The sequence below is a fragment of the Oratosquilla oratoria genome, chromosome 4, assembly GCF_046742065.1.
Source record: "Oratosquilla oratoria isolate Oo_2021 chromosome 4, ASM4674206v1, whole genome shotgun sequence".
In the NCBI taxonomy this organism is placed as follows: domain Eukaryota; kingdom Metazoa; phylum Arthropoda; class Malacostraca; order Stomatopoda; family Squillidae; genus Oratosquilla; species Oratosquilla oratoria.
Window position 1 is genome coordinate 6531074 of NC_134780.1, and position 15304 is coordinate 6546377.

At 35.8% G+C, this 15304-nt stretch overlaps 1 protein-coding gene across 5 annotated transcripts in view; it reads right to left on the reverse strand.

Moving 5' to 3' along the window:
• Positions 1-3378: 3378 nt before the first annotated feature.
• The window catches only part of LOC143024610 (uncharacterized), a 36083-nt gene continuing 24157 nt past the window's right edge, over positions 3379-15304 (reverse strand). For all 5 annotated transcript variants that reach the window (XM_076183469.1, XM_076183470.1, XM_076183471.1 and 2 more), the window contains 6 exons: positions 14359-14522; positions 12858-13060; positions 11241-11519; positions 10830-11072; positions 8990-9240; positions 3379-4751 (listed from right to left, as the gene is read on the reverse strand). In XM_076183469.1, the coding sequence (XP_076039584.1) occupies positions 4664-4751; positions 8990-9240; positions 10830-11072; positions 11241-11519; positions 12858-13060; positions 14359-14522 (1228 nt within the window). In that variant the 3' untranslated portion in view covers positions 3379-4663. The remainder of the gene's footprint in view (positions 4752-8989; positions 9241-10829; positions 11073-11240; positions 11520-12857; positions 13061-14358; positions 14523-15304) is intronic.

The following is a 15304-nucleotide window of genomic DNA, read 5'->3' on the forward strand; positions in this document are numbered from 1 at the left end:
CTCCAACTAATGCACACATCTAAATGATTCACACATGCTGTGGAAATGGATCAAAAGGTGCTAAAGTATTGAAATAAATGAACACATGAAACCACATAATAAAAAAAAATTCTATGCACATGATATTTTAAATGTTTATTGATCACAATGCGGTTAACAGTAGGTATAAATATAGAATTTCTTTTAAAAATATACAAAACAAATACAATTTAAAAAATTAAACTAAAAGAAAACTATTAACTGAAAAACACCAACAAATCATATGAAGCATAAAACAACATTTTGAATACAAACCATCATTTTGTTTTTAATCATGCCAATATGAACAAGCTACATGGGAGACATTATTATAAGCTTTTATCTTTACCCTCTTAGAATTTGTAAATGTAAAGTAAAATAAGCATAAGATACAACTTAGGAAATATCTTTTAAGCCATCTTCCTTTTATATGTTAAGAATATGTTTAACATTTGTGTACATCATTACCATAGTGTTGAATATTGGTATATAAATAAAACATCACTGATCTTATTAGTCTACTCAACATGATACGAAACTCCATATAATGTGGACTTTCATGTATATACTGGTATTCATTTTCAGGTAATAGCAACTGATGTATCACAATGTTCCTCAGAGCTAGCTCTGGAAATAGCACTTATATGCTAATACCCACAAAACAAGGTGGCTAGGAATGGGAACAAGACATCTTTACCCCTTCATTTCCATTACACTAATCCCTTTCATTCCTCATTTTCACCATGTGAAAATTTCACCAATTTTCTTCCCCATCAATACTGCCAGTTCATTCCTGGAACACCTCTCGTAGAACAAGTCATTGCCTTAATCTATAAAATCCTATATTTCAGTCTGTCATCCAAACACAATTTTACTTGTTTGGCATCCTGATCACAAGTTCTTACGGATCTGTTGACCCTATCTACCTATTCCTTGGTCTGTCCCCAGTACTCACTCCTAGCACATCCCTTATTTGGGGTACTGACTATATAAGTTTTATGCATTCATTACTTTTGGGACTTAGTAACACATTTATGGACAGGAGTCACACAGGTCAGAGGTTAAAATAAAGATAATGAAAACAAAATAAGAAGACATATCACAATTGGTTGAAAAATGTTTGGTAAATATAGGAACATCATGAAAGGCTCTCTACGTGTCTGAAAACCAAAGTTTACATTCAGTGTGTAATCCCAGCCATGATCTATGCATGTAAGACTTGGACATTGATGAAGATGATGGAGACAAAACTACGGTGTGTACAGAAGGGAATGGAGAAATCAATGTTGGGAATAATGGTGCAAAATAAGAAAGCAATCTAGATGAAGGAGCAGACCTTGGCACAAAAGAAGTGGAAGTGAAACTTAGCGTGGGAGGTAGCCAGGAAAGATAGTGGAAAAACAAGCAAGTGCATTTTTGACTGGATGACAAAAGATGGGAGGTGTGAAAGAGGAAAATCAAGTAGATGGAGGGACAAGACAGAGAAGTTTGCAGGAGTGACATGGCAGAAGCTGGTGCAGTTGTGCGACTCATTGAAGAATTTAAGAGATCTTTGTTCAGCAGTGTATTCAAATGGGTGACTGATTGACTGGTGTATGTATATATCTTTATCCATACATATATGCACACACATACATATGTATGTATATACTAATATCATATGAAATGTCCCTTTGATACAAAGCACACAGTGTAAAGTTGATGACTTTGGTTGCTTGTACATACCTTTGGGATATGCACCTGACCATCTTCCTTTCACCCTCTTCAATTTTGAAATCCTTTCTCTTCATCACTTTGACTTTTGTCAATGGAAGATGATGACCTGCTATCCTACCTGCCCCTCTCAACATTGTCAAATTTCATGTCTCTCATCAGCTTTAGATCCAAGGTGACATAATCAATCATACTTCATACATCTTCAGAGAGAAATAAACTTAACAACTGATAAAAAACATAAAGATATAAGTTTGTAACAAATGAATCAAAGCAGTGATTTTTTTCCTTACAAAAACACTAACAGTTTTTACAACCATTACTCTTGGCACACCAATTATCGCAGACCATTTTTTAAGTGTTATAAAACCTTGGCAACACGAGAACCTCACATAGACTGGTACAAAATCATCTTGATATTCATTTCATCTTTGCATAGCCACTTATGAACATGTATGGAAAAATCTTGGACAAAATGCTATTTCTTCATGTGACAGACTACATTATTTGACAACGCTTTCATTACTACTTCATTCTGTGAAGCAGTAAAATGACAACTTTCTATATTTCATAGGCTACACTTATAGTCATCATTTTCTATGAGATAGGGCAGCCATTATTAATACATTCTTGGTTTGTTTCCACATATACCTCATGTCTGTTATTTTTAAAACTGTATTCAAATTATCAAAATATCTTGATTTACAGAGAGTTTACTAACATATACCTCGATTATGATGGTACACCCACGATTATCAATTATATAAATATATATTTGTTATCAATTGACAAGCTCACTGTCACTAAACTCTGACCCAATATATCACTGAACTTTCAAAACTTAATCAATTGTTGGATCGAGTTTCTCTGAATAAAAACCAATGTCCCCTATAACAGCCAGCACTGGTTCTCAGGCTCTCCTATAGATCTCTATAGAAAGAGATGTTGGACTGTTGGCTCTGTTGGCTCTGTGTGTGTGTGTGTGTGTGTGTGTCCATTTCTATGTCACTAGTTATTACGAGCATGGAAGCAATCACCAAGTGTCAGTTTTCTTAATGTGAAAAAGTGAAAAACTAATGGAAGCTGGATAGTGAGATCTTGAGCCTAGTCTACAGACCCAATGCCAGTTCCTTGGGGCTGAATACATGGAGGTGAGGGTGTTGATGGTCATTGGGGTTGCTGAAAGGGAAATAATCCTCCCGACATCCATCCCATGGGAGAACCTCATGAAGGTGATCCTCACTGGTCCCTCATAATTTAATACAAAGGTTCAGCAGTTTAACGGGACCATGATACATAATTAGCATCAAGATGTCTATCTTTCCTACCCATGTAAAAAATGTACATATCTCTACAATAACATATGAAAGACTTGGAACTTTTTTTTCAAAGGCTAGTTGACCAAAAGGGCCTACCTATCTACACCACTGCGATAGCTCTGCCAAGGATGGCCTGCACTGGACTTGGACAAGTACAAGAAGCATTACATGTGTGACACAGTATGCTTACAAAGTATATCTTTATCAACAAGAAAATTAAAGCATCAATTTTGAAGAGCATATATATATAATATATCATATATATATATATATATATATATATATATATAATATACTATATATATATTATATATATATATATATATACATATATATATATATATATGCTCTTCAAAATGTGTGCATGTGTGTGTGTGTCTGTGTATGCTCTATTCATAGTTTTGGCCATTCCCCTTATCAGGGGAATAGGACCATTTGGTAAATATATGTATTTATAATTTCAAGCTTCTCCAGAAAATGTGTACATATTATGGACATTACTAATACAATATGAATCTGTTTCCCATCGTCTTGAAAGAATGCATAATTGTGTTTTCATGAACTCCTATACTTAATGATATTCAAAGTTCCTTATGCAGTAATTCTATACAAGAAATAATGCATTGCAAACTAAAAATGAGAAAATATTATATGCACTTAAAGCTGTTATGTTTTATACACCATACCATAAGTCATAGGTGTGCTGCATTTGAATAATCTAAATTGTACAGAAATTAATGTATTGTCATTACATTATTGATAACAATTTCATTATATAAGGTACTTCTGAATTAGGAATCATATTCATGTCTTGGCTCCTTTGAGGACAAGCACAGTTGATATATATGACAAATTATATTTAAATGGAATATCAATGTACAGCTATATATATATTATACAGTGTGTACATGTACAGTATACATTTATATAAATACATGGTTGAGTGTACAATTCTGAATATACATAGGTAATATACATTTTGGCTACCTCCCTTATAAGAAGAAGCCTTTAGTATAGAGATAGAATATACATTCGCTGTCACATACATATATCTACATGCTTACAGTTCATAAACATACACGTGTATGTACTCAAGCATTTACCTTTAAAACAAAATTTGAATTTCAAATAAAATAAATTCAATATGAAATATCTCTTAATGAATCCAGATTTCATAGTGCAGATGCGTGAATATAAATTTATGAAATAATTTATGAAATGAAAAATTATGAAATATTACACAAATAAGGACACCCAGAGAGGTGAGAACCTGTATACTACAGTACATATCACTGACAAAGTTTTCATATAATAGATGAAGATGAAACAAGAACATAAAGTGATCCCATTCATTTTGCTTAAATGGAGAGTACAAGCATATTATAAGAATTAATATGAAATCTTCAGCAAAGGCAATCATCCTGAAGCCAAACTCATTGCTCTGAGAATCTCTTTGACTGCATTAAATTGCTCTATGAACATTACAGAAAACAGGTTACTATCTGTCATCACAAACCTGTTATAGAACATAATTGAATTTTCAGGGCTATGGCATTTTTTCAAGAAGCTAATAGCTATCAATGTGTTGAGTACATAGTCTCCTAAATGAGCCATTATGCTACTGTGATAGAACTTGTGGAAGATGTGGCATTCTCCTGAGAAATCTCCTCTTCAGGTGGTTCATCACCAGTAGTATCAGATCTGTTGGTTGTAAAAACAACAAATATTCATCAATAGCAATGGAAGTAAAAAAAAAAAAAAAAAACATTGTATTAACACCCCAAGTAAAGTTTAAGACAGTTATACCACACCTGTGGATGCAATGATTCTGAAATGAGTAATATCTCCTATACTCTACAATAGGGCATCAGTGTGAGGAGCCTGCATGAGGACATGCTGCAGAGGAAGAATAGGGACACTTGCATTGACAAACAGGCAATTATCTAGTGACAGGAACATCCAGTGGACTCCTCTCAATGTATAAATGCAGTAAAAATCAAACCAGACTCACACAAACTTTCTTTAGGCACAAAACCATAAATTTCTCATACACATCTATCCACTGTATTTACCTAGTTGTATTTTACGGGATGAGAGCTATGCTTGTGGTGACCCGTTCTCGTATCTCTCCACATCCAGTTTATTCTTAAAATCTTGTTAAGTTTTGGCACTCACTGTTTCTCAGTTTAGTTTGTTCCAGACATCAATCACTCTATGTGGGAAGCTATTCTTTTTCAAATCACTTCTGTAACTGTCCTTCTTTAGCTTCTTTTCTTGTCCACTTGTTTCTCTTCTGTCCCGTTTTAATAAGTCATCTCTATCAAGAATTTCCATCCCTTACATAATTCTGTAAATGGTCAACAAATCACCTCTTTCTCTTCTTTGTTCCAGTGTTGATAGATGTAATTTCTCCAATCTTTGTTTGTATGTCAAATTTGATAGTGTAGGTGCCATTTTTGTTGCTGCTCTTTGAATTCTTTCTAATTTTTTTTTTTTTTTTTTTTTTTTTTGTGATAGGTGCCCATAGTGTTGGGGCATATTCTAGTATAGGTCTTACTAGTACAACCACTATTTTCTTTACCATTTCTTCATCCATGTAGTCGAAGGCCACTTTCATTGATCTTAATAAGTTAAAAGTCTCTCCAACTAATCTATTGACATGTTTATCAGGTGTCAAGTCACTTCAGATAATCACTCCCAGGTTCTTTTCTGAGTCGACTTTTTTGACTTCCTTGCTACCAAATCTATATTGATACGATAATCTATTTTTGCTTTATCCAAATTCCATTATACTACATTTCTTAATGTTACAGTTCATGTCACACCTCTGACTCCATTCCCATATTTTGTCCAGGTCTTCTGGTAGCGATCTGCAATCTTCTTCTGTGGTTACTTTCTTGAGTAATTTGGCATTGTCAACAAAGAAGTTCATGTAACACTTCACTCCCTTATCCATATTATTTATATATATGGCAAACATTAAAGGAGCCAATACAGAGCCTTGCGGGATGCCACTTATCACATCTTCCCAGTTTGAATTTTTGTCTCTAAGTACCACTCATTTTTCTCCCACTTAAGAAATCCTTCATCTATTCTAGTAGCTTATCTTGAATTCCTCCTATTATTTCAATTTTTCTTGTTAACTTTTTATGTGGTACTTTGTCAAAAGCCTTCTGCAAGTCCAAGAAGGTGCAATCTGCCCAGCCATCTCTTTCTTGTATTATCTCAATTAATCTTGAGTAAAAGCATATTAAGTTTGTGGTACACGATCTTCCACTTCTAAAGCCAAATTGTTTAGGGTTTAATATTTCATTCTCCAAGTGTTTGATCCATTAGTTTCTGATATCCTTTTTGCATATTTTTGCTACTGTGCTTGTAAGGGATACCAGTCTGAAGTTTGTAGGATCTTTGTTTCCTCCTTTATATAATGGTACTATGTTTGCATCTTTCCAATCTTGTGGTACCTTTCCTTCTTTGAGTGAAAGTCTATTATTTTGTATAATTTGTCCGTTAGTTCATCTATACACTCTTTCAGTATCCAATTTGCAATTCCATCCGGTCCATGCGATTTCCTAACATCTAGGTTTTTTATTTGGTTTCTTTATTTCTTTCATTTTAGGGGATCTTTCTCACTGACCATCTTCCCAAACTTGTGAGCTCTCAATTGTAAAAACAGACCTGAAATGGCTGGTCATAATTTGTGCCATTTCTGTGTCGTCTATATATTCTTTATCTCCTTCACGCAGTTTTACAATTTCGTGTTTGTCTTTTAATTTATCATTTACATATCTGTAAAAGAGTTTAGGTTGATCCTTACATTTGTCTATAATATCTTTTTCATAGTTTCTTTTTTCTTTCCTGCGTATATTCACATATTCGTTCCTAAGTTTTATATATGTTTGCCATTTGGATGTTTTTTGTCTCTTTTCCATCTTTTCCAGGCTTTGTCTCTTCTGTCTTTAGCCTCACTGCACCTTTTGTTATACCAACACTTTATATAAATCTCTTTTTGCTTCTTCTTTGGTACATATTTATCAATTCCTTCCTTGTACTTTTCTTTGAATATGTTCCATTTGTCTTCCATCTTTGTTTCCTCTTTGGAGAATTTATCCCAGTTTGTGTTTTGGAAAAATGTTCTTAGTTTTACAAAATCCGTTTTGTTGTACATTAATCTTCCTTCTCTATGTTTATCATTCCTTCTTACATTGTTTTGTTCTTTTAATTCAAACTCTATTAGTATATGGTCACTCTTTCCAATTGGTGTTTTATACTCCATTTTGTTCATGATATCTGGTTCAGAAGTTAATATTAAGTCTAGTTTTGATGGTTCCTCATTGTTTCTATATCTAGTATTTTCCTTAACCCATTGTGTTAAGGTATATTCGATGGTCATATCCAGCAGAATGTTGCTCCAAAGTTCTTCTCCCCCTTTTACTATCATTTCTTCCCAGATTATATCCTTTGCATTAAAATCACCCATAATTACTATGTTACCACCCTCTTTCAGTAACTCATTTAGCACATTCATTGTGTCTTCCAGTAATTTAGAATGATCACTATCAGACCAAGCCTGTGTTTTTGGTGGCACATATACTGCTACAAATTTTCTACTTTTCATATTTTTGTTTACAACTTTAATCATAATTAATTTCACATTATATTTGCCTTCATTTATCTTTGCTACATTTAAACCCGTTTTGGTCAATATCATGACACCTCCCCGTTTGTCTGTTCTATTTGTCACCCAGTGATTGTATAAACCTTGTCCCACCATACTTGTTGATAGAGGGCCTTTCAGTTTTGTCTCTACAATTCCCATAATGTCAGAAAACAAAACTAATACTACAATCCGGACTACCTGCATTCACAGAATATGCCAGTCAGGGAAGACAACACTCAACACATAGGTGGAGTCATAACATTTATAAACAACAACATACTTCTCTTCAACAGAACAAAAGATACTAAACAATTAGTAACAGACACAACAACATAAATGATCACAATCTGAACACAAAGAAAACAACAAAACATCACATACCACCATCGATATCAACCCCTCTGGGGCTACATCCCTTAACTCCAACATCTCAACTCATAAACCACATAATGGGAGGTGGAAACACACTAATTTGGCTAAATAAAATAAATAGAATACTAGAATAACTCACCAGTCTAAACAAATGCCCCCACCAGAGAACCTCCCCAACACAAACAACAAGCATCTTCGCTAGATAGAACAACATGCTCACTCTTTCCTAACACAACACAAGAAGCCATATATGATCTTCCCTTAGACTACTTTCTAATAAAGATCACCATAGAGGATAGATAAAGCCTAAATACAAGAAATTATTCATAAACTACAAAATGACAAGTGAGAAAAGACTGAGGAAACTGTGGCTTTCCAAATTAGAAGAGCGAAGAGAAGTGATATGATAATAAAATTCAGTTCAGAAAAAATGGACAAGGGGGACCTGCTGGTATGGGATGAAAGATCAACAAGAGTTCATAGTAAAAAAGCTGAAAATGAAAGATTGCATAAAAGATGTTAGGATGTATAGCTTTCCACACAGATGGATGCACTTGTGGAACTAATTTGGATTAAAATATAATCTACTTCAACAACAAACAAAATTAAAGCAAAATCTGATCCCAGATCCCATTTCTCATCCTAATCCTTGAAAATAGATAACCTTGCTATCATTAGCTTTTATGCTTTCATAGATTGTGAATTTCAAGACAAAATTTTCCTTGCAGAGTTACACCAGAAATGTAATCTCATTTTCTTCTATCTCTTCATTATTTTCAAAGTCCCTTCAATATAAAAATTAAAATGGCAAAAATGGTAAAGATATATTCAGTCCTCACCATGATATCTACATTACTTTTTTCATCAAAGAAAATCAGTAATACCTGAGGAACTCCACTGTACTTACTCTAACTGCTGTTTTTTAGACTGCAGCTGGTTTTGAAGAGATGCTACCTCCTCTTTCAGAGATGAAAGGCAAGAATGGAGTGTGGTGAGTGGATATGGTGCCTGCTTGGGTCGTGCTGTACGTTCCATGAGCTGTGTGAGGGCCATCATATCAAGTGGTTGTGGGGAAGGAAGACTCGCATCCTCATTATCCATCTTGCTCATATCTTCCTCTACTGCCTTAGCCATTTTCTCTTCTCTTATCTTGAGATCCTGTTAAATTACAGCAGTATTTTACAAAATGTAAAGCCATTTCTCATAATAATGATTGTTGCCTTCAGTATATGGATGATGTTGTGATTGCATGAGGAGGAATGGGCAGGGGGGTGGGGGGTGGGGTAGTATGTGTGAGTAAATTTTGACGCAGCCCGAAGGGATTTCTCCCCGTCCTCTCCTTATATGCAAGGGGGGACAGAGAGGGGGGGGTCGCCGATTAAATGAAGCGGCCTTGCTGTGGATGTGCTGTGTCTTGCGACACTGCTTCTGACCCAGGGCGGTGGGCAGGGTGCAGGGATGACCCGTCATCCAGGAGGTGCTCAGATGAGAGGGAGGGTGGGAGGGGTGTGGAGTGTATTTAGGGATGAAATGGGTGGGAGTGTTTTTATGCCTTTCCCTTTTTGGCTACCTCCCTTGGAAGGGGGAAAAAGCCTTGGTATATGTATGTATGTATGTATGCCTTCAGTTTCTATATACCAAAAGGTTTCTTCCCCCTTATAAGAGAGGTAGCTAGTCAAAGCATGCCTCTACTCCACCCCCATCCATAACCTGTTTGTTTCCTTTCTGTGGTATAGTACTTGGCCTAGGGTAATAGCATAGTGCAGGGTACCATAGTATCATGGTGTGCTCTGACCAGCAGTGATGCTTTCCATACAAGGACCCTTTCATACGGCCAACAAGGCCCCTTCCCATACTTATACTAGGCATGGCAGCATCTTCCCCCTGTGTAGCAAAAGATGGTCTCCCACGCCGGGAGTTACTCGCTAGACTCCTTATGCATATGATGCGCCGCCCTCATGTATCCAAAACCTACCAATTAATAAATACATAAATCATCTTCCCCGTGTTTCACTGTTACCTCCCCTTGCAGGATTGCTTGCAAACATTCTATTTTTGCTCTTTCTGATTAAGGGGCTATTCCTGACCCCCACCCATTGGGTAGGTCAGTGGCAATATAGCACAACACAGCACATCTACAGCATGGCCCACAGCCTAAACTGATTCACCCCCACTGCTTCATTTACACAGTGACCCTTCCTCATCTTCCCCTTATACAAAAATAGAAAAGATGAGGAGAAATCCCTTCAAGCTGTGTCATTTTATCATTCATTCACAACCCTTTTTCTCTCACACCTATCTCTAGCCTTCTCCTTTTTCTGCTCAAAAAACTTAAATCAAGGCCCCCTTCAACTCTCAATCTATCATATTCTCAGTTTTCATCTCAAGTTCACTACATCCACCCATGCCTTCCACTCTTTTTGCTAGGCTTTCCTTACTCTTTCTTCCATATGCCTGAACCAGCCCACTGTTCTTTTATCAGCCCTAACTGCCAGCTCTCTTTCCATCCTTGCTCTCCTCACTCCATCTCACTCTCATTTTGATATCCCCACCATATTTCTTAAACACTTCATCTCAAACACATTTTCCTCCTATCTGCCTCCCTTAAATTTTTAGTTTACTACTACATATGCATAAACAGTCAGTACTACTGGGACTGTTTTGAAAAATTCTGCCCTACTCTTAGATGATGGCATTTACAATCAACTTTTGCATGACTATACACAGAAGTAAAGCACATCACTTACCTTAATCTGCTGGAGAGCAGAGTGCAATGCCATCCGTAGTTCTGTTACTTGGTTTTGATAACTAATTCTTTCTCGCTGGGCCACTGAAGCTTTGGATGTTGCAGTTGCCAATTCCTCTTTGAGTCCAGCAAGACTTTGTTCCAACTGCTGAATTCTTGATTCTTGTACCTTTTGTCTATACTGATACTTTTCTTCTAAAAGATTTGTATTCTCTTCCTTTGCTTTAACTTCAACCTCTAAAACCTAAAAACAATAACTCAGTATATTAGCTTGAATGAAATCTCAAGAGGGTGTCACTATGCTACAAATCACTTCCAACTTATACAACATATAAGATAAGCCATGCAACTAGTAATGCCATTGTATGCTTTTAAATGCAAATAAAATAAAGTATTACATATACACATTTACCTTGATTTTACTTTCAAACACTTCACTTCTAGCTGTGCTTTCCTCCAATTTAGTTGAAATTTTCTGCAACTGTAGTTGTAATGAAGTAATCTCCTGATGTTGATTTTGTTGTTCAGTTCCCAGTTCTTTGACCTTTTCCTCTGCTGCAGTCAAATTAACTTGCAAATGTTTACTTTCCTCCTCTAGAGAGCCTTTGAGTTCCAGAAGAACCTTATACTCATGTTCTGAGTTGGTTAGCTTTTCCTTTAGTTGTTCCATCTCTGAATTTGTCTTCTGATGCTGTCCAGATTAATAAGAACATAAGAACATAAGAATAAAGGAGACTGCAAGAGACCATAAGGCCTACACTAGGCAGCTCCGTATCCATCACCACCTGTCATCCCCATCCATAAAGTTGTCTAATCGTTTTTTAAAACAACTGATAGTTTCAGTGCTTACTACAGGTATTAATATTACTTTTCAAATAACATAGACTCTCAGAACTCTTATTTACATTAGACTGACTGGACGTTTACTGAAAATTACCAAAGCAATATTTAAATTTATGTTTTTGACATGTACAAAATTTTGTCAAGCTTGTTCAGCAAATTGTCTCAAGGTGGTCCATTCTATTATTTCTCCTAATCCCACCTTTATCTTAGTTGTCCATTCATGAATCCTATCACTCTTTACTTTGCCATACTTCATAACTGCATGTTGTAAGCCCTAAAATATTGTATTTACACAGCTGCTCCCAGGGACCTGTACCACCTACAAGCATACACAATTATACACAATCATGCACTCCAACAACACAATGTACGCTCTATAAGGGATTTGTGGGAAAATCCCATTCCAGGCCATGCCTCAGGGAGATGAGACTGCTCAGCCTGACAATCTGGGGAATTACAACATCTTATTTTCATTGCCTCCACATTTGTTTCTCTTGCAATCATCTATCAAGCCTCACTTTTATACCACAATTAGTGCAACTACTGCTTCATATAGTCCTTTTACTGGTTCTACTAACATCCTTTTATTTCACCATACTGTACTAGGTGCTATTACTCTTCTCCCTCTGCAGCCAATTTCTTGATTCTTTCATTTCCATGTACATCTGTTCCCAAATATCAACAACTTTCAAATGGTTCAATTTTCTCACTTGTTGAAGTGTACAACAACCTTGAGTTTTCCATTCTCTGATATCACCATTACCTCACTTTTTGGTGATTCATCTTTCACTTTTTTCCTTCAAGAAGCCATATCAAATACCTCTCAACATTCCTGTCTCTGCTAGCAGAACAGAGTCATCTACATATATTATGCTGTTTATAATCCATTCTTTCCTATTTTTCTAAGACTTCATACCTTTACTCTTGTATTCACTTCTCTCATCATTCCATCCATATACTGGTTAAACAGCCATAGTGATATTAAACACTTTTGTCAAACCAACATTCACCTCAAACAAGATGTTTTAGGTGAATTCTGGTTAGAGGCAGGGGTGTGGGTAAACATTGGTGATTAAAAAACAAAGATTCAAAACTGTTATGGATGTGTATGTCTGCTGAGCAGGGTTGAAGCTGGCGGGGGTGTAGAAACATGAATTTCCTTGGAAAGTAGTTATAACTTCCTTACCTCTTCTTTCAATTGTTTTTGAAGATTTTTCTCCTTATCTAAGGATTCATATGAAGATATTAATTTCTTTTTTTCTTCTTGAAGCTCATTCTTGACAAGCTGAAGATTTTGTGTTGTAGCATCACATTCTCTCTGGGTATTGCACAGAGCATTTTCTAACCTCTGTATTTCTTCCTTCATGGCTTCAAACTTTTTCCCCAGTTCTGCAATGAATAAATCCATAAACATACTGAGTACAAATTTAATATGTCTGACTGCAAACTGACTCCTAAATTTCTAATTCAACAATATCACTTATCTTGGAGCTCATGTGGTACAAAACCAGACACAGACGCAAACCAATTTTCAAGTGGGGAGACAGAGGGGTGACCAAGCCTAAATAATTTGTAATTATAGGGACAAGTATCAAGCTACTGTCTGAAACAATTGAAACTAAAAGCTATATTGAAAGTGACAATAACTTTCAATTTTTACTTATCAAAATGCCAACAACTAGAAACTGAGTATATGTAATTTTCAATCTGAAACTAAATAAATTACTGGAATAACCAGCATTTTAACCCTTTGCATACAATGATGTGAGTGGGTATAGGAGGATGCCAGTGTTAGTATCCTGATTATATTTATTTTGTAGTTGTGGCTGAGTGACCCCTGTATTCTGTGTTTTCTGTAGTTATCAATGCTCAGGATGAAAGAGAATGAGTATTACAGTTGTAACTTAATATCTTACAATGCGCGTAGTGTGATACTTCATCAAATCATCATAGACACTTGGAACAAACTGGACAAGGAAATAGTGTGTGCAAAAACCATTCATGAGTTTAAAAGCAAACTAGACACTGCGAGATACAAAGGCGGGACACCACGAGCGTAGCTCCCCTTCCCGCAAAATACAACTAGGTAAATATATCAGGCAGCCTAATGTGCATGTGAGTATTTGACTTGTACTGAGGAGGTTAAAGGTATATCTCTCCCCTTTCCACCTATTCCAATCTAAGAAGTTGATTAATAATGGACTGTACTAAAACAACACTCATCGATGATCTATGTAGAGAAAGTTAGACTATCACATAAAAGAGCAAATGAAAATGCACAATAATAATCAATACACCACAATCTATCCATGGCAATCAAAAACATAAACATGAACAAACCTAAATTACTAACATTACAAAATAGACCAAAGAAATCCATCCTAAAGCATATACCATGACATATGAGCCCAGAAGGGAAAACATTCCTGAGAGACGCACTAGTTACATTAGTTTTCTCTAAATAACTTATGGGCCAGACCAGAGGTTGTTACTAGACACCTTTGGGCCACAATTCTCCTGCAAGAGATAATCAAAAGAAGAGACTGGTTGGCAGTCCAACCACACAGGGCAACAAGGGTAGCTTTTGCTAATGCTAAATTTCTCATGTCATAGGTCCTTCAAATTATACGTATGGATTCATGACAAAATATATAAGAAAAAAATCAACAGTTCAAATCTATACTCACCCTGTAGTTTCCCATTTTCTTTTTGCAATTCAAGCATAGTTTGGTGGTGGGTCACTGCTTCTTCTCTGGCATGTGCAAGTGCCACCTTTAGTTCTTCTACTTGGCATTCAAGTGTGCGAATACTGCTCTCAGCTGTCTCATAACCACATTCCAGGTCAAGACATCTAATAGAAACAGATTTAGGAAATTATGTGATCTATTTTGCCAATTTATTGTTCATCGTATAGTATCTTGTAAAAATCTTTATATTTTCTTTGTTACAGCACATCTATAAAAGATGTCAATGTTTATAATGACTAGTTACAGCAAGTACAATACTTGAAAGCATTGGAAAAATTCAAATTGGAAGGATCTCCATTGCATTCCTATGCTGTCTAAGTACAGTTCTTACAAATACTCTGGGCTGAATCATCACAGAAATATGTTCATTTAGTACTAAGCTTGAATCTTATGAAGGTATTAGTGACTACCGCTGGCTTATGATTTCCAATGATGTATGGCTGATAATGACCACTGTCAGCTACTGTGGAACAGCACAACACTTGCTGACATAAAACAGTACACAAATACCTGGACCTATTCTATTTGCCCACCCATCACCCCATACTATACAACACATTATGGAAGAGTGCATCATACACAATAACACATGCCAATAACACAATATACACTCTATAAAGGATTTGTGGGAAAACTCCGTTTCAGCTGTGTTTCAGGGAGATGGGACTGCTCAGTCAGACAGTCTAGGGAACGACATCAACAACAATAATTGTGGGGTAGTGAATTTTTCTCTTTAAAAAACTCAAAATATCAAATGACTGTTTCTATACCTCACTAACTTCCCTTGAAAGTTTTTACATTCATTGATTAAAGAGTAAATAGTAGAGGGCTGTAGTAATGACTATTGTACAGACAGACTGAGGAAAATATAAACAATAAAACTACT